General features: G+C 33.2%; 2 protein-coding genes across 5 annotated transcripts in view; one reads left to right on the top strand and one right to left on the bottom strand.

Annotated features, from left to right (window-relative positions):
* Positions 1 to 4,817, top strand: part of LOC111056989 (autophagy-related protein 2 homolog B) — a 113,131-nt gene extending 108,314 nt beyond the window's left edge. For all 3 annotated transcript variants that reach the window (XM_039427516.1, XM_039427517.1, XM_039427518.1), the window contains one exon: positions 380 to 4,817. In XM_039427516.1, the coding sequence (XP_039283450.1) occupies positions 380 to 613 (234 nt within the window). In that variant the 3' untranslated portion in view covers positions 614 to 4,817. The remainder of the gene's footprint in view (positions 1 to 379) is intronic.
* On the bottom strand, positions 3,025 to 26,949 carry LOC111049579 (protein starmaker). 2 transcript variants are annotated; one of them, XM_039427519.1, is made up of 4 exons: positions 26,761 to 26,949; positions 20,283 to 21,482; positions 14,713 to 14,930; positions 3,025 to 5,900 (listed from the first exon to the last, which is right to left on the bottom strand). In XM_039427519.1, the coding sequence occupies exons 2-4, from the start codon at positions 21,271 to 21,273 to the stop codon at positions 5,703 to 5,705; spliced, it is 1,407 nt and encodes a 468-aa protein (XP_039283453.1). In that variant the 5' UTR covers positions 21,274 to 21,482; positions 26,761 to 26,949; the 3' UTR covers positions 3,025 to 5,702. The 2 variants fall into 2 exon arrangements, with proteins under 2 accessions (XP_039283453.1, XP_039283454.1); XM_039427520.1 differs by having other exon boundaries at positions 26,911 to 26,942.
* Positions 26,950 to 27,289: the final 340 nt, after the last annotated feature.

Genomic DNA, 27,289 nt, shown 5'->3' with positions numbered 1-27,289 from the left:
CGATTTCAATCAAATAATCGTAATAAATCTATTCAATTTGTGATTCAAAGTTTACACAACGATAAAAGCCCAACCAAACAGAGCTTCCTCCCAGTGATACAGTGGCGTAATTAGTAGCACGTGTGACTGATGAATGAAATGTTTCAAGTTCAAGACTGATCAAACTAATTTTTTTTGAAAATGTTCAACTCTGATGAAGATTATCCATGTAAATTTGACAAAATAATCAATAATTATTATATTCTTAATGTTTCCTGGACATAAGGGGATTGCATTTTACTACACAAAATTTTCCGCAGTGCAAAGTACAGGTTACCTACTAGTCTAATATAAATTATAGGAATTTAGCGATTGTTAACTATTGATAATTGTATTGCAGGGCCTTGGCGAAACGGCACAGACACTGATGCGAGTAGCCAGCGCCGAGCACGAGTCGAAGGGTGCAGTGGGTGCGGTGGGAGGGGTGCTGCGGCAGCTGCCGCCCACTGTGGTGGCTCCCATCATCCTCGCATCAGCTGCCACCGACCGGGTGCTAGGCGGGGTCAGGGGTCAGCTGGTGCCTGACGCCCGCCAAGAGCACAAGCACAAGTGGCGGCCCAACCACACAACATAAGTCCATAATAGAACACAATATTCCACACTGAAGTGGCATGTCACAAATGCTGCACATCCAACAAACATGGTGAAAAATTTAACAAAGACAGTATTCAATGATACAATTGTAACACTGTTTCATGGCAAAAAAAAACAAAATCATTTTGCTCCTGATGCAATTAAATAATAAAATTGAACAATCACAGCAATATATGATAATATAATAGTATTTTAACACTTGTTTATGGGGACAGGCTACAGATGACAGTAATGAAAGAAATGTTGCTTTATTCCTAAAGCATTACAGTAGGGTTCCATTACACAATCAAATATTTCACTATCTTTCTTCAAAGTTTATTCAGATTATATTATGTTAGATTATCAACAAATTGATATTGATGACCTGTTACATGATCAAAGAACGTTGAACAAGGTTATTTAATCATGTTAATTGGAGCTTCACTGTACGTAATTGGTATGGCCAAAATGATAGCGATAGACTTTATGAATATTTTGATTTAATTATAATATAATATAGATAGGTAGCAACAGTACATTGAAAAATATACATAGGGCTATTCACAGTTGTAAATTAAAATTAATGAGCAAAAGTATGGCCTGGTCATCTGCTTCATGTAGCCCTTCATGAAGCCTTGGCAATAGACACACAGCAATGGTGCTCGAGGCTCTGCCGGCCTAGAAAAGCAGTCCTAGCGTCCCATAACCCAAGGTGCTAGAGTGGTAAAACTCCACCAAAAATCCGGGTACCCTCATATCCCTAATCTTTTCTATTCCGCATCCTCACCTTCTTATATCGTAGCCTTGCAACCCTCCCAGATCAACCTTTGTCCCAACACATTCTCCCTAATCCCATACTATCACTTCAATAATATATGGCCGGAATGAGAGCAATGGACTGTATTGGATGGTATTGAGCGTTGTTATAATGACTGCCTGGACAGTTGGGGTGATTGTGTTCGATCAGTTATCCACACCAGTTCATGTATTTGATATGTCAACATTATATACGAGAGGAGCCAACTCACCGGAAGAGACGTGCGTTATGATGTTCAATGAAGCTTGACGAACCGTGCCGTCTATAATCAATCTACATGCCAGGTGTGGATAACTGATGGAACACCATCACCCCAACTCTCCAGGCAGTCATTATAACAACGCTCAATACGATCCAATACAGTCCATTGCTCTCATTCTGGCCAAACCAATGAGTAATATGGTCTTTCTCCAAGAAGCAATAATAACATTTCATGGTATTCATAATTAATAGGTAACATTATGTGTTTTAAATCAATGCATTTTTAACATCAAGCTAAAGAAAATCATGATTTCTAAAATATTTGTCAGTACGGTAGAGGAGGAGGTGGTAATATGGACCCCCACTTTGTTTTTGTCTTATAAAATGGATACTATTGATAAAAAACCTTTGCTTTTTGCAGAAATACAATCTATTGTTAGTTGCAGAACACAATGTTGTATTAATAATCATTGAAACCCTCATTTTATAATTTTTTAAAATAAATTTTCATAACCCTACACATAATGAAAATATTGGGAGGTGTTGTTAATATGGCCCCCATGGTGTTTGTAATATAGACCTCATAATTTACGTACAAATAAGGAGAAAAAAATTAAAAACGGCTTTGTGGCACTAAAAAAGTTTATTATGCATGAGTAATAGTCTTATATTAGGGTAAAAAAATGGATTATAGATATTTGTAGATGATTGAAGGTCAGTGAATGTAGAAAAAAGTTAATGACAAAAATCGCAGACATATTCCTCCCTCTCTGCTCCTGCACATTCATTATGGGCCCAAAGAGAACACATCAAGCATTGGACCCATAATTCATTATAGCACATTAAAATTGAGAAATTTACATACCTTCCAAACTTTCAAAAAACACAAGAATAGAAATAACCTCAAAATTCACCAACTGCTGCATAGACTTGTTCCATGGACTCCTAGTGACCATCAACTGAACTAATGAGCTAGTTCCCATCAAAACTAGATCTCAGCACTTGGTCATTGAAATACAGAGGGGTGCCATATTATATGCAGGGGCCATATTACCACCTTTTCCTCTAACATTATCATTATTAGAAAGATGACAACAATGATGTCAATTTCATAGTGACAACAATCAAAATATATTTTGTTTTCTTGAATAATATAATCATTGAGGTTGTAAAAGATGTTGCTTTGTTACACAGATTTGAAGTAGTAATAGCACCTGATCTGCTGTAATAATAGCACCAACAAACTTCTGCTTAAATAAAAATCTAATTTCATCACAAGTACAATTTAGTTAATTTTAGTTGCGTTGCTTTTATGAAACATCTATTGCTTCAACCAAATGTATAACATATTATGTTACAAATGACAACAATCAAAATAACCATTTTTTAACAAATAGATGCATTACAATGCACCTAAAAAACGAAAGGGCGAACAAAAATAGAAAACTTTTAATTTTTTCTGGTTAGTCAAGTTTTCATATTATTATAATTTTGGTTTAAGAAAACCAGTTTGTTCTACAGTTTGTCTTAAATGGAGGGAAAATAACTGATGAGTTTTCGGTAAATGAAATGAATAGGGAATAAAAAAACAAGGGACCTACAACGTGAAATAAGGTTGAAATACTTCTACTATATTATATTTTCTGGTATTAAATTTTGTCTCTTTTCCGGTTTCAAGACGCAGTGTCTCCTGTTTTGTAAACAAAGGCCTTGGACAGTCATGTCATGTCTTTTAATTGCTATGTGATTGGACAAGTAGCTGATCATTGTCGATTTTTTCTAGTTGTTTATTGTAAGTAGTTGAAGGTAGTCTGTGTTTTTGAATAATACTGTAATAATTTTCAAATAATAAAGGATACACAATTCAGATGAGCTTCGCTGCTCTCTCCAACCAATTCTCAGCTATTTCTTGTTCAATAAAAAAAAGAGATAAGAGGAATTTAATTTTTGTTTTGTTACTGTACATTGTTATTTTTATTTTTGTAACTCTCAAGGATTATTTTTGTATTGATTTTCTTTTTTATAATACGAACTGCTTGAGCGATATAGAAAATGTCAGTAGACCTTTTACTAGTGTGATGTGGCATATGAATGTAAAATCATAGATCCTACTACTGTAGGCTACTTCATATCATAAGTATTCATTTTAATCTAAGATGGTACGAGTAAAAATTTCATTTATGTCTTGACTATGGTGGAAAGTGGCAAGCCGTTTGAGACTTCAGAGGTTTTATCAATTTCATGCCGCTAAAAATATCGTGGATAGAATCAATTATTGTTAAATTCAAGCTCAATGACCATTTTTAACTCATTATAAGCTCTCATTACTCGTATAATTGCTATATAATATAGCAGGTTCGTAATTAATTAAACATTCAATCAAATTCATATTAACTGGTGATAATTATCCACTACCATTCACGATCCTTCGATTCTGTAATATTTGGAATTAGAACGAATAGTACTACTTTCATTACATATCCAACATTGTAAATGATACTTTCATCCTTTTTGTGTAATGATCAAAACAGCGTTTTCTCACACATAGAAACATGACATATTATGATATTATAATCTTTTAATGTATGTTCAAATAATTCTAGACAATAAATTATGTTAGAGTTAATTTCTGCAAATTGTACTCAATTTCATTATGCTTCTTCCACTCTTAAAATGTAATTAGTTATTTAAGTTGTGTTCCAGTCAAAAACTATCATATCATTGTTTTTCATATGTTAATGCTTTGTATGTCGAATTATTTTTTATTAAATCACAGAAGGTTGTGAAAGAATTATTCGATAGCTATTGTTGAGGATAAACATTGTATCCATAACATTAATAACAACGCTGGAGTTTGTTTGGGCTACTGCTACTCCATCACCATTACTTAACTAAAAATTAGATTCGGTGATGAAATAGAATTTAGACTCTGTAGAAGATTATGAATTGGTTCTATATTAAAATAGCGTGTTATACTGTAACTTTGCTTCATGTATTACAAAACAATATTAAAGAAGCTTTTTCCGAGGATATGCATCACAGTGAAACCTTATCAAAAGAAATTTTATAAATTTTTACAAAAATCAGTTTCGTAGATCAATCTGGAAAAAATATCGAAATATTGAACTTATAAAATCTCAGTGTAATTGCTTGAATATATTTTGAAATAAATCGTAAAAAATCATTATTATTTTGTACTTCATATTTATATGAAACCATTCAATTCAAAGTGAGTTTGAAGGGAATTCAACATCAACAATATTAGTTTAAATCTCACTAGACTAAAAAGTTGACAAAAAATTGGCTGAGTTCCATGCATTTTCCAAAAACTTGACTCAAAGAAAGACTTTGGCCCGGTTGCACAAAAGCTGGTTTAATTTGAACCGTGATTAATTTACGAGAAACAATCAGAGAAAGCTTTTTTGAAAAGACGGCTTCTCCGATTGGTTCTCGTGGAATTAAAAACGATTAAAATTTAACCGGCTTTTGTGCAACCGGCACTTAGGCGCCTACTACTACACGAGCGGATTTTTTAAATTTTTTCGCTCGTCAAAAGGATGTATTGTCTCTTATGGGAAACACTATAATGTGAACGGAATAGCCGCGTCCCATAAGAGTCATGCATTCTGTTAACGAGCGGAAAAAATCTCTGGTATAGGAGGGGACCCCTGAAGGAGCTCACTCTAGAATATGCTCCTTATTGGTAAAATGTTCCATGACTGTTTCAATTTGATTATTTATTAATTTTTTGAGCTCTACAAACTGTATCTGTTCATCTCCCAACAAATTACTGTTTTTATTTTAGCAAACCTCGGTTGTATCATAAAGCCGAATTCGCACACAACAGTGAAAGTGACCAGTGAAAATATAATTCCCTTGAGCTCTAATGGGATTATTCACACTCGCTCGGCCGGGCTGAATAGGAATTCAATTAATACGAGTTCAATTATTAGAATTTGTGGGAATTATATTTTCTAGTTGTATGCAAATCCAGCTTTAAAGTGTGTGAATTTTGATGGACATTCGAACTGGCTATTAAAAACATGATCGCATTGAAAACCAATATCACTTCTTAAAATCCCAACTCAGCTGGAGAAAGCCTTTCCTCAGGCTCCACATTTAACATTATTTGAGATATATCATCGCCAGATGTAGAATCGAAAACATCTTCAAATTCTTGAACATTTTCAGTCACAATCTCAGCTTCTTCAAGCTCTTCATCTTCAGCTACGTTTTCAGTCTCTTCAACATCATCAATCTGTTCTTTCATCTGTGGAAATTTGATGGAACCAAATGAAAAAATTTAATCCATAGCCTACTTTAAACAAGCTAAATATTATAATACAGAGTGATTCTTCTAGTCAGGTTCGCTGTTACCCATAATTTTAAGTGTGTGGTAATAATTTATTTCAAAGTAAGAAAAATTTGTCGCATAAAGTTGGTAGCCCAACACAATCGGTACACAGACGGTAGTGCTAGTTGATTATCCTTGAGCGGTGTAACATGCTGTGTGAATTCCAGTCTTCTTATTAACAGAATCTCTTTTACCATAGAACATGAATATTATGGTGGAAAGAATGAAACCGTGTATAATTTCAATGGGTGGACATTTTGAAAATAATCTTTTGTAACTAATAATTGAGCAATAAAAAATATAAGAAAATAAATATTTATTTTTATTGCAATAACTGAATTTTGGTTTATAAATTAATTAAAAACTGGGTAATAGGATTGAAAAAATCACCCTATATAGCTACATACACCTTCAATACTACTACATAGATAACAATAGAAGCTGGTAATCAGTCATTGACTTGGGGACAATTATTGCAAACATGTTGGAAATCACTAGTCTAGTAAAATGGGTCCCATGTCAGCAAAGAGATCTGAAAGCTATTTTCTTCAATTTCATGTATGCTAAATGCTAACCTGGTGAACTACCAGGGCGTGGCTTCTACCCCAAACATCAGACTCCAAAATCGCAGAGCTTATCTCAGTTTTCTCATATTTATATGTTTTCATCATATTTTTTGAGAAAACATATTCTTTGAAAAACTGAAGACAATAGAAGTTTGAAGTACCTAACTTAATTGGAGTCGTCATCCAGAATTCTACGAATTCTGGCTCCAGCTCCAGAGTTCAAAATTCTTGAAAACAGCCACTGACCAGCTCTTCGCACAGTTTAAAATGCTAGTTACCCTCCCTCCCTCCTCTCTAAGTCAAATAAAATAGGTTGAATGGTCAGTATTAAATTTAGTTTTCCTACAGATACCTTGAAAAGTGACCATTTCTGCACTGATTGCAGGCTGCAAAGAATCACTTTTCCGCTCTAGTGCGCAAAGTATTACTTTGCGTACTCCAGATTTGCAGCATGACAACGCAAAATAGTTAGTAGGTTATATGGAGCACCAGTGCAGGAAAATAAAAATTAGGTTGGTAACAATGTCTGTGGTTAGATAAGAATCATCAATGGCTATATGGCTACATATTTATGATAAAATCCCAATCTAGAAACCCAAAACAATAATAATGTTTATTATCTAAATCATGATTAAATAATAACTTCTCATCATTTAATAATAAATAATGTTCCTTTTCTATTGACAGTAATAATTATTTCAACTCCAAGCAATGAGAATGTAGCAAACACACATTATGAAATTCGAATTTTCAGGTTAAATAATTACCGTTCGAAATCCATGTCAATAAAATTAATAAAATAACATTCGAATATACTACAATAAAATATTTTCTGTTGTCTATGTTATTTTATGAATATTTTTTAGTTTACTTATAGTATTTTTCGGTAATTCTAGTTAACCATAAGTCTAAATATCTGAATACTGTTTTTAGCTGAATGAAACGAAGTTATATAGGTACGATTCTTCCCGCTAGGTCGCGTGCTTGTCGGTTCAGCCATCCCAATGAGCTGATGGCGTGTATTTTGAATGCGAATTTTTTGTTCTATCTGTATTTTTTCTGATTCTTGAATGAATAAAAATGAGAACTTTGGCTGAGAATTTTCAACTACAATTGGGTTATTACTTTTTAAATGAATTAAGGTTGTTATTAATATCAGCATCACACACACAAGCATTTGATGGATTTCAGCCATCATGTTACCCATAATTACCCACTTTTCATATTCAATGGTAACTGTAGGAAAAATTTAATGTGAAATACGTGTGCAAAGTTCCTCTGCTGCACTCAAGAAACCATTCCGCCCTCGCCTATGGCTCGGGCATAAACGTTTCTTTCGGTGCAGCAAACTGGCACTTTGCGCACTAGTTGCACAAATAACTATTTCTTATTAGCCCAGTCAATGAAGGTCCAAAATAGCAGTTTCGATCCAAAAATTAAATAAAAGCTGAATTTCCCACCATCAATAGAACCCTCCCAGAGGGTCATTCTCCCAAAAGTCCCAAGAAATCCCCTGGGAGCTTTCACTCCTAGCAACCCTCAAAGTTGAAAAATGCAGGTAATCACGGAAAATCAATTATCTCTGTAACCATTAATCGCAGACAGTTCTTCTATATGCCATTCGATTCATCACATTATGGACTACAATATTAGTTATATACATTTTTTCAATAAAATTAACAGTTTTCTTGATAAAATAATATATATGTAAAAATTTAGGGGGTTTGTAATTTGATTCTTTTGTTTTCTTCGATTAACTTCGAAGCAAGTAGTTTTAAAGAAAACTGAGTCAAATAATCAATGTAGCCACTCTCATTGCGAATCCATAGATGTATATTGTTATGTATTTGCGATTTGATTTGACGTCGTGGAAGGGGAAACAGTCGACGCGGAACGGCGCGGCTGACTCTTAGCCATAGTAAACAGCAAACAGGAAATCGATTATCTCTGTAACCATTAATCAGAAAAAAATCTATCATATGTCATTCGATTCGTTGAATTAAGGACTACAATATTCGTCGTATTCATTTCCTCAATAAATCGAACAGTTTCCTTGATAAAATAATATATATGTTGAAATTTAGGGGTTTTTCGATTCGATTTTTGTTTTCTCCGATCAACTTCAGCAAATAATCTTAAAGAAAATTAGACAAATAATTAATGTAGCCACATTCATTGCAAATTCATTGATGTATATTGTTATGTATTTGCGATTCAATTTGACGCTGTGGAAGGGGAAACAGTCGACGCAGTACGGCGTGGCTGACTCTCTTCACCATAGTAAACAGTAAAATAGTAGGCCTACTGCTTTTTAAGTTGCATCTTATTTATACCATGGTGCTCGAAACAATCAATTCTGTCTATTGTTTTGACATGCGATGAAACTAATTTTTCACATTTTAATTCTCTAAAATCATTTTGTATTTATATATGTGCTAAATCATGCATTCTATGGCAGACAAAGATATTGTTTGCAATAGGGATGGGTATCGATACATCGATGTTTCAACTTCAAACATCGATGTTTTTAACATCGATGTTTACTGTTCGATGTTTTTCACTTATCGATGGTTTTACCTAGACATCGGTCATCCGATGTTTTTCCCAACTAAAAAGTAAAAACAATTCTAATTTTTTAATTTGATACAAGTTTTTTTTTATTTTTTTAGTCACAACCTGACTTCAATTATTCGAAAGACTGTTACTTGAAACCACAAGTCCAAAATTGCTGTGATTCCAGTTAGTAACTGTTGAAATATTGGAACAATAGCTCCAGATAAAATTGTAGTCACTTTAGAAGCTCTCTTTGTGCTCTACAATCTGAGATCAGGTATAGCGATCTATCTCATATTCCAGACACACCTGACAACAATGCTCCTTGTATTGTGAAAAACACCTAATTTTCAGCTTCAAGCATCATCACCAACTACATTGTCCTCACATGGATATTTCGCATAACGACATGAGTTCTTGAGATTATGTTCTATGAGAATCACCAGTAAGATACACTTCATTTCAGTATTTCCGAGTGGGGAGGCGCGCTTAAGGACACCTCAAGGATCAAAATTTCCACACATAACTTTTGACACAATGCTCAGATTTCATCGTACTACACTTCATTCTTCTCGGTTCGTCACGGCGGTTCAAAATCATGCATAATAAGTCAAATTCGGTCGAAAATGGAAAATTTATTGTTGAGTGTACTTAAGCCCATATTCCAATACACAGAAAATGACCAATTTCTATATTCAAAGTTGCATGTGTTGTAAAATACTTCTGATAAAATTTCCAAATCTAGTGAGAATGTGAAAATTGTCCCCCTCTACCCACTCCAATAAATAATACTTTCGATTCCAAAACAATTTGGAAGTTAAGACTTTAAAAATGGCGATTTCAGTTTTTACATTTTTTTCGTAATTTTACTGTTGATCAAGAGTTTCTAAAACGAGTCTGATGCATCATAGAAACTTACGATTGATTACAAATTGTAGATAAGTTGCCTAAAATCCATCTTGAATCACTTTTCGCTATCATAGAACTGCCAAAACCGTTAAGATGATAAAAATATCTACAATTTCCGGATTTTTTTCAACAATCAAATCTCACTTTACGAACACATTTTTTCATGAATTGTTTACAGGAGATGAAATAGAAAATTCTATTGTACATTTCAAGATCATGTAATAATTTTTATGATAAGGGGTTACCGAGATACATAGCTTTGAATATAGAAATTGGCCATTTCTTATGTATTGAATATGAATAAGTACCTACACTCAACAATAAATTTTCTATTTTTTGACCGAATTTGACTGTTGATGCATGGCATGATTTTGAACCGCCTTGGCGAGCCGAGAAGAATGAAGTATAGTACGATGAAATCTGAGCATTGTGTCAAAAGTAAGTTATAAGTGTTTGAAATTTTGATCCTTGAGGTGTCCTTTAGCATGCCTCTACTAGGAAATACTGAAATTAAGTGCATCTAACGGGTGATTCTCACCCATGAACTTATGTCATTGTGCGAAATATCAATGTGAGGACAAAGTAGATGGTGATGATGGTTGAAGCTGAAAATTAGGCGTTTTCCACAATACAAGGAGCATTGTTGTCAGGTGTACCTATATGACATAGAGCGCTCTACCTGATCTCAGATTGTATAGCACAAAAATACGCCTAGAGTGATTTTGAAATATACATCTAAATTGTAACAATCGGAAGATATTGTTAATTAAAAACTAAAATTCATCAAAATTGATTTTTTCTTCAAATTTTACTCATTATTGAAAAATTATAACAAAGTACTCATTGGAGATAGAGAGTTCCGAGTGATCTCATTTTTTTCAGAATTATATAATCTGGGAGAGATTTGGCAGAAATAGCTGAAAACTGGAAAATGAGCCGAAAATACGAGGTTTTTGTGCTATTCTGTATCTAGCACAAGGAAATCTTGCATGAAGAAATTGGTTCTGGACTTCTCTTATGTACCCAAATAATATATTAAAAAATCAGAACTACAATATAAATTGCAAGCACACCCCCTTTTTCATGTCTATATTGACTGGACTAATAGTATCATCCATAAAAACGTAGGGCGATAAACGATGTTTAAAAACATCGATGTTCAAAAACATCGATGTTTACTGTTTGATGTTTTTCACTTATCGATGTTAGGATGAAAAAAACATCGATGTTCAAAACATCGATGTTTTGTCTTTCGATACCCATCCCTAGTTTGCAACCGATAAAATATTCATACAATACAATACATATTTAAATAATAATATATGTGTGTATGACCATAATTATATGCTAAAATTTATCATAGGTTATGAATGTCAAAAACTGAGATAAATCATCGATTAAAATAGTGTTAACAGTGTCAATTTCCTGAAAAATCATAGCGTGCAGTGTTTGCTGTTTTCTACAGTTAATATTCTCCAAGCCAAGTTGATAATATATCTACAGTTGAGCCAAATATATGGCGGCTGAGACATCAAAAAATGTATACATTAGGCTTGTTGAGTTGAAACTTTCTATGATTCTCTCTTACTAGTTGGATCTACATTATCTAGACAGTCCAATATGAAAATTCAGTAGATTCTAAAGATGAAAGGCATGCAAAAATAAAAATTAAGGAAGAGTAAGCATGCATAAAAGGTAGGAAAATAATGAAAGTGTTTCACATTTAAGCACAAAGTAGCCTACCGTATAAAATGAATTGAAAAATGATTCATAATCTTCTATTATTTTTGTTAACACATCGATTTTTCACCTCCACTCGCATCTTGTCATTCATAACACAAGGGCCCTAATGAGAACTTTATAAATGGAAGTAAAGCATGAGCAGAATCATACTGGAATCACAAGGTTGGCAGAAGCTTTTCTTGATGTCGATTAATGTTGATTGATATTGATTTTGATTCGGGCACCAAAAGAATAGATCATTTTCTATTTGAAGCATTCAAATTAAATCTATTGAACATGATTTCTCATGACTTGGCATTCACAGATTTAGTTGGGTGAAGCTATTTGAAAAATGTTCCTGATTATCAATTTCATGGTTTTCATACCATTCTCGTTCATTGTGATCATTGAATGGTTGAATCGATGAGTTATTAGTTCAAGTGAATTCTAGTACACGAGTATTTTGTGCTTATAATGGCCTCTTCTTTATTTTCTATCGATGTTTTGCTCCAGTAGAGAAAATTGAAAATGTTGGTTTTACATTTTATAAGCTTTATAAATAATATAAATTAACGGTAATATAAATTTGATAAGTCCAGTATCAAATTAATCTATATTGATTTTCATTGTATCACTTTGTATCAATGTTACTTGCACTGTTTGCAATTCATCACTATTCTCTCAAGAATTAGCTTTTTTATGAATTTCATGATCTGAGAATTGAAATTCAAATGCTTTTTGGATGACGTTCACATTCCACTGGTTTTTTACAATAATTGTTACGTTGAAGAGTGAGGCGATTCAATCTATTTGGAAGTAAAAGGAAATCACAGTGCGATTTGAACAGTGGATATAGTAACTTTGAAATTCAGTTGCTCAATTCATTTCGGCTTGATACTATCATTTGTAATTTGAGTTGATCAGAAAATATGCATTGTATATAATGTTTATATTTCAGTTTGACTAATCTTCTATCACAGTCTCGCTTTTATTCATAAACATGATAATCCTAAATACGTTGATTACCTTAAAGATGTAGCTTATCTTACGTCGAACAATGTACAATACAAACAATTTTCATTAAATTACTATTATGATGATCATTGGAATTTCTGCCTGTGATTGAAAAAAAGTCATTTTATGAGCCTTGAAATTCGTACCTAGAAAAAGTTGCATTATTACTAGAAATATTGTTATTTTTACTATTTATTATAGGTACTGCACATTGATTTTTGTGATTATAGGGATCAACTACTTTATTCTGAATCACGATAAGGATAAATAGGGGAATTGTGAGAGGGGGAAATTGATACATAGCATCAATTTGAAAGCTCTGATAATAATAATTTGAACGGAACTGCGATTCTGGCTTGGTATTGCCTCTTTATGTTCAGTGAGAATAGAAAGCTTCAGAGTAATTCGTTCTCACTATATGTGATAATATTGGTAATATTTGGTAATATTTGAAACGAATCTGCAAAAAATTAATCTACTTTCAGCTTGAAAATTTTCAACTTATCAGGAGTACAGTGTTATAGTATCTCAGGTAAGCCTACCCTTTTATTTTTTTGTTCACGTGATCTGATGATATTCATTCCATTATCAAGTGTTTAAATTATAAAGAGTGATGAAACAAGATAAAACACAAGAAAAGCTATGAAAATAAATTTTAATCTTCATTTTTCACAAAATAAGGATAAGATGAAGGAGTCGGACACATAGTATATATCATGAAACTTCATTGAAAAACATCAATATCTGAAACTAGAGTTATCAAATTGTGATACCTCTGACTCGTATGGAGAAGGCACACTTCAAATTAATATAATAAATTCTGTGAGCAGTCAACGAAATCCTGATTTTTATCATAAGCATGGTTGAATCAAGAGAATTATAATATTTTTTTAAGTATTGAAAAGTGAAAATCTAGATACAGCGCATGTGAAAACAATAGACAAAATTAATTGTTTCGAGCGCCATAGTGTAAAAATGAGATGCAATGTAGACAGCAATATTATTCTGTTCACAGATGTAAAGGGAGTCAGCCGCGTCGGCTGTTTCCCCTTCCACAGCGTCAACTTGAATCGCAAATACATAACAATATACATCAATGGATTTGCAATGATTGTGGCTACATTAATTATTTGACTAATTTTCTTTAAAATTACTTGCTTCGGAGTTAATCTGAGAAAACAAAAAAATCAAATCGAAAAACCCCTAAATTTTTACATATATATTATTTTATCAAGGAAGCTGTTCGATTTATTGAGGAAATGAATACGACAAATATTGTAGTCCTTAATTCAACGAATCGAATGACATATGATAGATTTTTTTCCGATTAATGGTTACAGAGATAATCGATTTCCTGTTTGCTGTTTACTATGGCTAAAAGAGTCAGCCGCGCCGTACCGCGTCGACTGTTTCCCCTTCCACGACGTCAAATCGAATCGCAAATACGTAACAATATACATCAATGGATTTGCAATGAGAGTGGCTTCATTGATTATTTGTCTCAGTTTTCTTTAAAACCACTTGCTTCGAAGTTAATCGAAGAAAACAAAAAAATCAAATTACAAACCCCCTAAATTTTTACATATATATTATTTTATCAAGAAAAATGTTTATTTTATCGAATAAATGTATATGTCTAATATTGTAGTCCATAATGTGATGAATTGAATGGCATATAGAAGAACTGTCTGCGATTGATGGCTACAGAGATAATTGATTTTCCGTGATTACCTGCGTTTTTCAACTTTGAGGGTTGCTAGGGGTGAAAGCTCCAGGGGGATTTCTTGGGACTTTTGGGAGAATGACCCTCTGGGAGGGTTCTATCGATGGTGAGAGATTCAGCATTTATTTAATTTTCGGATCGAAAAAACCTTTATTGACTGGGCTATAAAGTTGCAGTAATATTTGCTACATGAGAGATAAAAGATTATGTGTCTTCTTTACACCTTAACAATAATAATTACCTCCATAGCATATAGCTTTCTTGCTTCCTGAATTTGCTTCTCTTCACAACTATTCTTCACCGTCATCTCTTCAATGTGGCGGAAGTGATACAGCCGATGGGCAAGGTAATGTATGGGATCAGCCGGTCTCTTCCAAGCAATTTCTGCTAGAGATTTCACCAGATAGTTACCAAAGTGTTTTTGCAGATATCTGCTGTCGTTTCCCATTCGTTCTTCAACTGTAACATCATAAATCCACAACTAGAGAAATTTTTCCGGTAAAATGACCTTTCTTCCTTTCTTGGGCAGGAAAGACATACCGGTATTCATCTCTATACTTATAAAAGGCTAAGCCCCGACAGACTGAAATCACACCACAGCCCAAACTACTGAGCCTAAAAACTTGAAATTTTGCACGATTGTTTATGGTAGCCTGAAAGCATCCACTAAGAAAGGATTTTCAGGAATTTGCCCCCCTGACGGAGCTGGGGCCCCCCAAAATTTTGTACTTTTTAACCGCTCATTGCACAGCAAAGTCATGAGGAACTTTTTTGTTCAGCTACGAAAAAAATTAGATCTATGCAGAAAAATTTCGATCAGGAGCACAGGGGGGTCCAGGAGAGGGCATTTTTCAAAAATTTTGATGTAAAATCACACTACAGCTCAAACTAATTGTCCTACAGACTTGAAAACTTTGCACAAATATTCTTCAAACATGCTAGACGCGCACTAAGAACGGATTTTGAGATATTTTGCCTCTAAGGGTTTTAAAGGATGAAAAAGGATCCTATGTAAGGTTATGAACATGGTAAGGTGAGTGCCATATGGAAATGTGATAATTTATTTATTGACATGTGATATCCTAACATATGTTGTAATCATTGGAAATAACAAAATAATATGATAGAAATTCAAAAAAGAACATCTGTTCTACTATTTGCATTCTACCTGATTCTACCTAACCTCAATAATATTGTTCTGATAATTGATAAATATGTTTAATAATATTATTATTATTGATATAATAAAATTATTGTTTTAATAATCAATTATTATCATTAATATAATAATAGTATTGTTTTGGTAATCAATAAATCTTTTTATTCTCCCAAACTCTGTATAATTTATAATGGTGAATGTGAAACAGCTGCATCAAAGAAATTATCTCAAAAACATATGTTTAGGAAAACCATAGCTTTGAACTTCGTTTTCCTGATGCAATGTATAAGCCTACACGTGGCATGTATGATTAATTTTTCAGCTAGAACAGTTTTTTGAGACTGCTAAATAAACGTCTACAGTTTTATCAATGCTGTATCGGCAATATGAAAACGCATGCAGTTAATATGTCTTCAAATAAAGGTGTTGATATCTACATGATAATTATTCTCTACCATTTTTATTTAATTAAAATTTTAAAATTATTCAAGCCTTGATAGAATGATTGACTCACTGTACAGTCAGTCGAAAATTTTAATATTGAAATGAGGGGTATTTTGGTAAGCTGAACAAAAAAGTAAGGTCCTATGCACCTTTTTGATATTATTTCTTCAAATGAAAAATGAGTTTTGTGGGTTGTCAAAACTCCCCCTGAAAGAGAACTATTCATTTTATCCTATCTTTTAGTAAAATAACAATGATTTCTGCATTAAATAACATCTATCTTGCCAACAAGAATTGAACTCTTTGTGAATTTAGATATGACCTACACTTTAGATTCATATAATATTCTATTAATAAATTCATGGAAATTGAAGTACTATTTTCAGTTAGTTGATGATTAGTTGATGAAATTGATTATCAATAGAGAAAATGATTATAATTTTATCAATACAGAATTAACTTAGTTGAATGAATTGTCGATGTACTGAGTTCTTGGTCAACAATAATTCAATATTGATATTTATCCAATCATTATTTTTTCAGAAGTTATTTCATTTGAATTAGAAAATATTTATAAGCTCCTATCAATTTATCATTCTTAACAATGAATTGTTCAAAACATGAATTTAATCAAATAAAAAATTGCCCATACTTCTGTATTCATGTTCGCATGTTTTCCACTTGTGATGGATAGCCAAAATATTGTGGAGCGAGCTGCACGGCGAATTGTAATCGAGGGCTCTGATTGGCTGGAAAGTTCAGCGTTCAGAGTGAGGTGAGGCGAGCAGTTAGAACATAGGCAAGCGGCACGGCGAATGGTTCGGAGTACGGTACGGCGAATGATTAACAGCTGATTTTTAACATTATGATACATATGCTCATGTTTCTTGAAAGGCAAGATGTTCGGAGAAATGCACGGTTTGCTGCGCGGTTCGAGGTTCGGTTCGGCATGTGTGGACGCACCTTTAGTTGTTACAGGACATTTATACAGATCACAGGCCAAAGCAACATAATAATCTTTCTTCTTCTTCTTTTTTTCTTCTTCTTCTTCTTCTTATTCTCCTCCTTCTTCTTCTTCTACCTATATCTAAAAGGCTAAGCCCCGACAAACTGAAATCACACCACAGCCCAAACTACTAAGCCTAAAAACTTGAAATTTCGCACAATTGTTTATTGTAGCCTCAAAACATCGACTATGAAAGGATTTTTAGAAATCCCCCCCCCCATGAGGGACCTGGGCCCCCCAAAATGTTCACTTTTTAACCGTTCATTGCACAGCAAAGTCATGAGGAACTTTTTCGTTCAGGTATGAAAAAAATCAGATCTTTGCAGAAAAATTCCAATCAGGAGCACAGGGGGGTTCAGGAGAGGGCACTTTTCGAAAATTTTGATGTAAAATCACACTACAGCTCAAACTAATAGGCCTACAGACTTAAAACTTTGCACAAATATTCTTCAAACATGCTAGATGCGCACTAAGAACGGATTTTGAGATATTTTGTCTCTAAGGATTTCAAAGGATGAAAAAGGATCCTATTAAGTAAGCTTATGGTAAGGTGAACTCCATATGGAACTGAGATAATTGACACATGATATTCTAAAATATGTTGTAATCATTAGAAAGCTTAAAACAATTTCATCAATCAGCTGATCGAATTGATTTTGCGTTGATTGAGAGCACGAGCTTAGCACGTGTTTGTTCCATCGTTGTATGCTTGGCCAGTTCGGTTTGCGCCTTCTATCAGCTGTATATGGAGTCTCATACACTCCGATTAGAACAGAGCACAAAGGTTTTCTTTGGTTAGGAGTTTGTTGATAATTTTTTTTTTCAAATTCAAATTTTATTACCATCAAAAATCACATTGAAAACTTTTTTAATAGACAACAAGATTACAGAAACAAAATGTCAAACATATACCTACATTTATTTGTAGCACGGCCAGAAAAAGACAAACTTGAGTACTAGCCGTGAGTTCATTAAATATAACTTAATATATATAATTTTTGTTAATATTTTGTGAATAAAAATTACGAGTTGATGAGAGATGCGAGTAATTCCTTATATTTGATTCGAATGGTTATTCATAATACAGTAGTCGGGGTCACTGCAATCAAACATTTTTTATTCTGTACGGTAGCTAATGAATTTCATACGTATTGATTGTCCATAATGTATCCCGTGTCCATAATGGAAGTAATTGAACTACTCAAAATTAATGGCTTACTGATCCCTCATAGATTTATAGTATTCCTGGTGATTGAGCCTGTCTTTTTCAGCGTTGTCTATTAATAATAAAGTTTAATTTACAATTAGCTTACCCAGCGAACTTCGTACCGCCAATGTATCTCATGTTATGTATCTCATGTTACACTTGACTTTATTTGGTGAATCATGAAATTTATCTGACAATCAACATGTTCATTTACATCTCAATACGGACTTCCTATGTGCTTAGTCATGCAGCATCCATTATTCCGAAAACATATTATTCTTCTCAATCAATTGGTAGTAATATCTATCAGTAAAGTTTTCAATTAAAAAAAGGTTACATCAGTGTTTCAAAGAAAAATATTCAATGTTTTCATAGCTGTAGATTGTCGATATATATGGTCCAGGAAATATGCGATGTACGATGAATCACACAGAATTCCATATTCTTTCCATTTTAGGATGAATATAAGCTAAGCTAAATTCAAAAAATTGTAAATTATTCTTTCATTCTCCAGTAATTTATAAATGCAATATGAATACTATACATTTATACTATACAATAAATATATACTCTCTTTCATTAGGTGAATAATTTTTTTCAACATTTTCCAGTTTCTCAATGATAGGGGAGTGATAATTATTTGTATAGGTCTTCTAAGGAACCATTATCAACAGCTGGTACCAATCAACTACACTTCAACTCCAAACTACCGTTTTAATACCAGTACACAATAATTTATCACAGGGTGAGATGTTTATTACTGTAAAATGGATTAATAAATAATTATTATTAGCCCCCCTATTAAAATTTCTGTTCAGAAACCATCCCCAATATTCACACAACATATTCTCAAAGTTTCATGCCGTTATGTCAAGTATTTTTCAAGTCTACAGGGAACAAACAGACATTCATTTTTTTATAAATAGATTTCCATTCGGCTCAAACAAAAACCTCTCTAAATAAAGGTGAATGATAAGGATTCAGTTCTGTTGTTTTAACATTTTTTCAAATCACTTTCAAAAAGTTCATGTAGTACCTACTATTGTGTTTGAGACACTTCTGGCGCTATCATAGTTTCACCACTATTCTGTTCCACAGTCCTATCTCTTGCAGTCGTTAATTATATATTATATAAAGTAAAGAGCTGGCTTATGCACGTACGGGATAGGAAAATTATGTTTGACGCATCATCACGTCTGAACTACTGGACTAATTAACTTGAAATTTTGCTTATAGATTCTTAATTAACCAAGGATGGTTACAGGCCTATTCTCAATTCTTCAAAATTTCATTACGTCAAGTTTTCATTTTGTCAAGCTTTAAAGTAGATCCTTGCGAAGCACGGGTTCTTGCTAGTAAATTATAAAAAAAGAGAGATAAAAAGCGGAAGTGCCACTTTCTTGTTAAGTACAGTAGGTACCGTACCAAAAAAATGAATCAATAATGAATTAATAATAAGTCTCTGGTTATTGAATCAATAATGTCAAGTAAAGAAAGCTTCCAATTAAAAAGCAGAAACTAGTATTTTTTTCATTGAAGAAAAGTCAGTGATTAATGCATTTATTAGTACATTGTTTGATTTACTATAAATTTGTGGAAAACAACATAATGGATACGGTGCTGTTCTATTTCCATAAGTAAAATAAAACATAAAGTGTTTCTTCTACAGAAGATCAAATACTAAAGAATGCTAGAAAATATGGAAAACGACAATGTTTTGAAGATAATCTCACTGTTAGATTCTGAACCTAAGATATGTAGCCTAGTAAGATTTACAGCATTTGTCCCATGGAGAATACTCGCATTTGTTTAATTTATAAGAAACGTTGACAAAGTGAATTTCACTGTTCATATTTTTACCGTATACAAATAATAAACTACTTGAAATATCAGAGAATATTATTAATATTATCAATTCATTGAATTTCATCAATATAATACATTACCAAATTTTCAAAAATAAGTGAACTTATAAAAAATACATTTATTGTTTACCAGTTTTTTCAGTTGTGTCTTCCACTTCATCTTGTTCACCAGCAGCCTCCATTTCACCTTCGCCTTTGCCTTGCAGCTCTATAGATCCTCCAGCTTCTCCTCCTTCTGTGAATTCTGATGAAATTCCACCAGCTTTCAAACTATCCGATGAATATTCAGTATGGGCTTTCTCATAGTCACTTTCTGACAAATCTTTTGCTCTTTCTTGTGAAAGAAGCGATTCTCCATCATGATCATCTTCCTCTTCTCCAAATTTCTTCTTTCTGTGTTCGTCATCAATTCCTTCTCCATCTTTGCTGAAAGATACCGATGCTTTTCTATGATCCTCGTCATCATCTGTGAGGCCACTTTTTGATCCATCCTTACTACCAGATTTTGACTTTGTTTTAACTAGATCTTTATCTTCTTCACCATCAATTCCTTCCTCTTTTGATCCAATTTTGCCATGTATATCTTCACCAGAACCATCTCCTTTTCCAAGCGCTTCATTGTATCCTTTTACCTTTCGAGTTCTACCAACAATTTCTCCATTCTCATATACTAAATCAAAACTTCCTTCTTCTCCCATTTCATCTCCTTCCATTCCCCTCAATTCTCCCTCCTCCTCTGACCATTCTCTCATTTCTTTGTCGAATTCCCCTTCACCAATATCTGAATCAGGGAAATCTTCATTTTTGCCACTTTCTTCTTTTCCTCTTTCCCCTTCCCTACCTTCGCAATAAACTTCATACTGTGTCGCTACATCTTTCCTCTCATCCGGTTTTCTTTCTCCAGCCAAAGTCTTTGCCCAAGGCGGAATACATTTCACTTTTGAAAGTTTTTCTTCTTCTTCCTTTTTTTTCCTTATTGCCTCCAACTCTTCTAGGTGTTTCTTATTTTTTATGTAGCTGACAGCTTCTCCTATAAGTTGACGAGGGAGGGTTTTCAAAATTGAAATGTCAAAATCGTCAACCTCTTTGCTGTCTTTTCTTGTTTGTTTCGGTAAAGACATGATTTAGAAAAAAACTTTTCCACTGCAATGAGATCTAGCAAAAGGAAAGTTGTCTTTCTGGATATAATTCGAAGTTATAAAATCACCAGTCTCTTTGAAGTTGATTTTTTTAAAGAAATTATAATTAATATATTTTTGGCTACAAAAGAGCTTTGCAGTTGCAAATAAATTGTAGAGGATTTCAACCAATTCGAATTGATCAAGAAAACCTAGAACAAGAAAAAAAATTTCAAAAGTAAGCCACAAGTTTATTATTGAGTATGAAAAAGATTATTATTATTTATGGCATTTGAGAAGAAATTTACCTATTATAGAAAAATTTAATTCTTATGATGAAGATACAATCTATATATACAGAGTGTCCCACCAAGGTTGTAACAACCGTTAACCATAGATTCTACTCGACATTTCTGACAAAAACTGTTCAGTAAACTTTTTTCGACCTTAGTTTTCGAGATATATCGATTTTTCGATATTTTCAGAATATGCCTACTTCTGGTCATTAAATACTCAATAACTCGAAAACTACTGGTCGAATTTCAATTTCAAGTGTATTGTTGAAAAGAGAGAAACATTTTAAACATGATTAATGTAATTTTATCTGTTGTAAGATATTTTGTAGTTTTTTATTAGGGCTTAAACTTGAAAAATGCTATTCTTCAAATTCAAAGTGAAATTTCAAATCGTTTTTTCTCCGGGTGATTATAGTGGTTTCAATATTTCAAAAACTTCTATATTTTATAAGCTTTCGAATGAGTATAAATTCGAAAAGGTAAGTTCCATGATAAAATGTTCAAAACTCTTAATTTCTGGAATGAACACCTTCCAAATGAGGAAATTCACAAACAGCAAGCATCAGTGGTGATCCTAGGGTGAAATCACCTGATTTCTCTCTGACAATATTCAAGTTTCAATCAATATTTGAACATTCTACAATGATATGAATTTTTCAATAACTTTCATTATTTCTCTAAGGGTAAAATCACCTGATTTTTGCATTATTTTCTGTAGCATATAGCCTAAATCCTATATAAAATATTAATCATGCTCTTTTACAAGATCCAACAAAATTTATTCATAGAATAATAATTCAAAGTAGATGAATGACAGAATTGAAAAAAAAACTGATGGCAATCATTCAGATGATAATCAAGCCTCCATTTCTCTTTGTGCAATTTCTTCTGCCGTTCATCAAGCTTCGAGTTGCCTGTCTCACTTCGTTGGGCCGTCTCTTCATTACTCTAAACGTCAATTGAATTCTGAGAATCAGTTCCTCCCTAGTCTCTACAGGTTCTCTGTAAACTTTATACTTTTCACAATCCCCCAAAAGTAGAAGTTATTGGAGTAAGATCAGGTGAGCGTGGTGGCCATCATACGGGTCCACCTCGGCCAATCCACTGCCCAGCATAATTTGTTATCAAGCCACCCACGGACGTTTCTAGCATAATGATGGAGGCAGCCATCCAACTATAGTGCCACATATTCTGCCTCAAATTGAGAGGCACGTCTCTCATCGATTCGTGAAGCTCATTGGCCGGATAGTCCATAAAAAATTCACCATTTATTCCTTCAGGGAATAAAACTTGTGAATAGTGTCAGAGAGAAATCAGGTGATTTCACCCTGGGATCACCACTTGATGCTTGCTGTTTGAGAATTTCCTGATGATTTTGAAGGTGTTCATTCCAGATATTAGCAGTTTTGAACACTTTATCATGGAACTTACCTTTTCGCATTTATACTCATTCAAAAGCTTATGGAATGGAGAGGTTTTTGAAATATTGAAACTACTATAATCACCCGGAGAAAAACCGAGAAAAAACGGTTTGAAACTTCACTTTGAATTTAAAGAATAGCATTTTTCAAGTTTAAGCCCTAATAAAAAACTACAAAATATCTTACAACAGATAAAATTACATTAATCATGTTTAAAGGTCGATAGGAAAAAAGATTACTGAATATTTTTTGTCAGAAATGTCGAGTAGAATCTATGGTCAACGGCTGTTACAACCAGGCCCGGCCCCAGGGGTGGGCGGACCGGGCGGCCGCACAGGGCGGCAGATTTTTTGGGGCGGCAAATTTTAAGGAACGGAAAATTTTTAAATGCAAATAAATAATAAACTCAATGTGAATAGTAAAATTTTATGAGTAGCTTTTCCAAACTCAAGCTAATGAAGACATATATCTAAGATCAACAATGTCCCAGGAACGTCTAAGTGGTCTAGCGAACATAAAATAGATCAGTCCCTAGATCTTGAAGAACTGGAAAAGGAATTTTTCTATGCAAAGGTCAGACGAGTTCTACTTAATTAAACAAGTGTGTTGAACAAACTCGTGTTGTAGCAATTGTAGTTTTGATTACTTAGCAAGTTAAATAGACCCAATACTCTGTTGCAGTCTCTTGATTTAGAACTACCGTCTTGATTATGTTTTCTTATTGTGTACCGTATCTGTTCCGAACATAAAAATAGTTTAATCAGATATTTTGTGTTACTGTTCTAGTCCAGTCAATTAAAGATTATAGAGTGAAAAGTTTGGAACAAAATTTTCAACTCCACAGCTCTTTTAAGGATAGTAAGAGGATTAACATATCAAAAGTCCTCACCCCTACCTCATGTGCTAATGGAGTGGAGGTGGTTTGAAAGTACCATTTTTTTCATTTTTCTCATATATCTCGGAAACTATGCATCTTATGAACATTTGTACACTGTACAAAATTGAAGCTCACAAAATTACCAACAAGTTTTGCTCTCTACATTTTCTTCATATCTCTTATAGTTTCTGAGATATCCGCTCTTGAAGGTGAGACATTTTTGGAAAAAAACACTTCTGCCTCCAATTTTTTCATCTTTTCGGCCTTATAATTTTTGAACGATTGATGAAAAAAAATCCGTGCTGATTATAAGCTGACGGAGCATCAAATATCTTCAATTTGATGTATATTTTCACTATTTTACGCATTTCCCTACGACTGTTGCAGCAGTTTTAGTGTTGGGAGTGAAATTTTCTGTTCAGCAACAATAGATCAGTTGACAATGAAATTTGAAAGGGAATGTTTGAAACTCAATTTTAGACTTCGCAGCTTTGTTGACACTAGTTTGGAGGTGAGCATATCAAAAATCCCAACCCCTACATCATGTGCTAAAGGATGAGGGTGGTTTGAAAGCAGCAGTTTTAGTTTTGAATGTCCTGTTTGGTAGGAAGTTTAGAAACACATCCTGTGTTCAGTTCCGCAGACGTTCCAATGGGTACTCAATATGGATGTTCATACTGAAGCACACCCCAATTTATGATCACAGAATAGTGTGATATTCGAAAAAAGTCACTTGTTGCAAATCTTGATATTTGACTCTCAAACCTAAAACTGCTGCAACAGTCATAATTATGGGAATGCGTGAAATAGTCGAATTATACATGAAATGAATGATAATTTAATGCTTTACAATCTCGTAGTAAGCACATTCTTTTTCCATCAATTGTTGGAAAGTTATAAGAATTGAAAGAGCGAAAAATGAAAAAAACTGGGTTCTCGAAAATGCATCACTTTAGAACATATATCTCAAAAAGTATCAGATTTATCGAAATCCTCTACCAAACAAAACTTTCACTCTCAACACTAAAACTGCTGCAACAGTCGTAGGGAAATGCGTAAAATAGTGAAAATATACATCAAATTGAAGATAATTTGATGCTCCGTCAGCTTATAATCAGCACGGTTTTTTTCATCAATCGTTCAAAAATTATAAGGCCGAAAAGAAGAAAAAATTGGAGGCAGAAGTGTTTTTTAAAAAATGTTTCACCTTCAAGAGCGGATATCTCAGAAACTATAAGAGATATAGAAAAAATGTAGAAAACAAAACTTGTTGGTAATTTTGTGAGCTTCAATTTAGTACAGTGTACAAATGTTCATAAGATGCATAGTTTCCGAGATATATGGAAAAAATGAAAAAATGGTACTTCCAAACCACCTTTAAGTGTTTTCAATCTATTTATATCGTGCCTACTGTTTTAATTTATACTACAAACTTTAAAGTGTCTTCTGTTATGTGCTATATATATATATATATATATATATATATATATATATATATATATATATATATATATATAATATATATATATATATTATATAAATAATAGAAATTAAAACAGGAGGCACGATATAAATAAATTGAAAACACTTAAAAACTTACATTACAAATGGGGAAATTTTCGGAGACAAACTTTAAAGTGTCTTCTGTTATGTGCTATATATATATATATATATATATATATATATATATATATATATATATATATATATACTATATATAAATTATAAAAGTGACATGGCACTCACTCACTGACTCGCTGACTGACTGACTGACTCACCCACTCACTCGAAGAACTAAAAATCTACCGGACCAAAAACGTTGGCCCTTTAGAGGCGCACTAACAACGGATTTGGAAAAATTTCCAAAAATACGCCCAAAATCTGCGTTTTCCAGCGTTTTTTTAACGTTTTCTCAGCTTTATCGAGAACAAATGAACAGAAAATGTTGAAATTTAGTAAAGAAGCTCAGCTAGGGCTTATTCTAGCTAATAATGTTGTGTTAGAAGGAATTTGCAATAACGTCAAAGATATGCCCAAAATTAGCGTTTTTTGCTTTTTCTCAGATTTATCGAGAACTAATGAACAGAAATTGTTCGAATTTAGTACAGAAGCTAAGCTAGAGTGTAATAATGTTGTGTTAGAAGGGATCTGAAATAACGCCAAAGAACAGAAATTGTTCAAATTTATTACAGAAGCTCAGCTGGGGTGTAATACGGTAATACAGTATTGTGTTAGAAGGAATTTGAAATAACGCCAAAGATACGCCAAAAATTACGGTAGCGGTTTTATGCTAAGTTCTCAGTTCTTTCATCAAGTAATAGACAGAAAATGTTCAAATTTGATACAAAGGTTTAGCTAGAGGGTCTAAAAAATTTGTGATGAGGTGACTTTAATATTTCATCAAAGATACGCCCAAAATCAGCGTTTTTTTTAGATTTTCTGCGTTTTCTCAGTACTTTGACTTTCTGATGAGATAAAAATGCAGCCCGCTGACGTCATTTTTGGACGATCCAGTCGGGGGTCCAGGGGGCGGAGCCCCCTGGCTAGACGGATATGGCGAGCGAAGCGAGCCTAACGGCTAGTACCTATGTAATTATTGAATGGATTGAAAATAATTTTACCCTTATTACAAATAACGAATTTAGATTATTCAAAAGTTAAGTCTTTTAATTTTTTCCACACGAAAAGTAAAAAAATATCGTGAATAGAAATAAATATAAATATAATAAATTGGTGCGGTTGTTAACTGAACAGTATATTTCTTAATAGATATTAAAACAGGTATAATTACTTCTAACTAAATTTTGATAATGAAGAGTAGTTTAAAGACCTTTATAAGTAAACTTGGAATATAAAAAATGCATCTATTAATTATATCATAAATCAACGTAATTACCAATATAATGAAAATCCTTCAATCTCTTCTAAACTTTATAAATATTAATTAGTAAGCTACTCTTTATAGATTTGTCTCTGAGAGAAATACTTGAATCAACTTCATAAATTAAATAATAACACTATACTGTTTCTAAAAATCGTTACTTACAACCTTAGTCTTGAAACGCGCAGCTGTTGAATAAATTCCAATTCAAAATAAATATAACTTATATAAATATATAGTCCGGGCGCAATAAATGTCATTCCGTGGTCATTTTTGGGTAACAGCCGTGGAAGATGTCTCAATTTCTTCGTTATGTCTAGCATAAAAATCTGGTGTGGCGCACTCACACAACTTTCCTTTCCGTTATGAAAATTGATCACCTGACGCTAGTGCACGCGCATCTCAAGTCTACTTATAAATAAAGATCTGAGCCAGCTGGTGGCAGGACAATAACGCTGGAGACACACGAGGTCTGCTATCTCTTCATAGTGAATCATTTAATAGAATCAACAGTTGCCAACAGTTTGCAATTGGATAATCACAT

The sequence above is a fragment of the Nilaparvata lugens genome, chromosome 4, assembly GCF_014356525.2.
Source record: "Nilaparvata lugens isolate BPH chromosome 4, ASM1435652v1, whole genome shotgun sequence".
NCBI classification, from domain to species: domain Eukaryota; kingdom Metazoa; phylum Arthropoda; class Insecta; order Hemiptera; family Delphacidae; genus Nilaparvata; species Nilaparvata lugens.
Note: the sequence above shows the minus strand (reverse complement) of the source record. Positions and strands in the feature narration are given on the sequence as shown.

Excerpts from the sequence above, each read along its gene's own strand:
- LOC111049579 (XM_039427519.1), bottom strand. The coding sequence starts at position 21,273 with ATGTCTTTACCGAAACAAACAAGAAAAGACAGCAAAGAGGTTGACGAT. Across the intron at positions 14,931-20,282 it reads AGACACAACTGAAAAAACTG|TTGAAGAACGAATGGGAAAC; the intron begins GTAAACAATAAA and ends ATGATGTTACAG. Across the intron at positions 5,901-14,712 it reads GAAAGCTATATGCTATGGAG|ATGAAAGAACAGATTGATGA; the intron begins GTAATTATTATT and ends AAATTTCCACAG.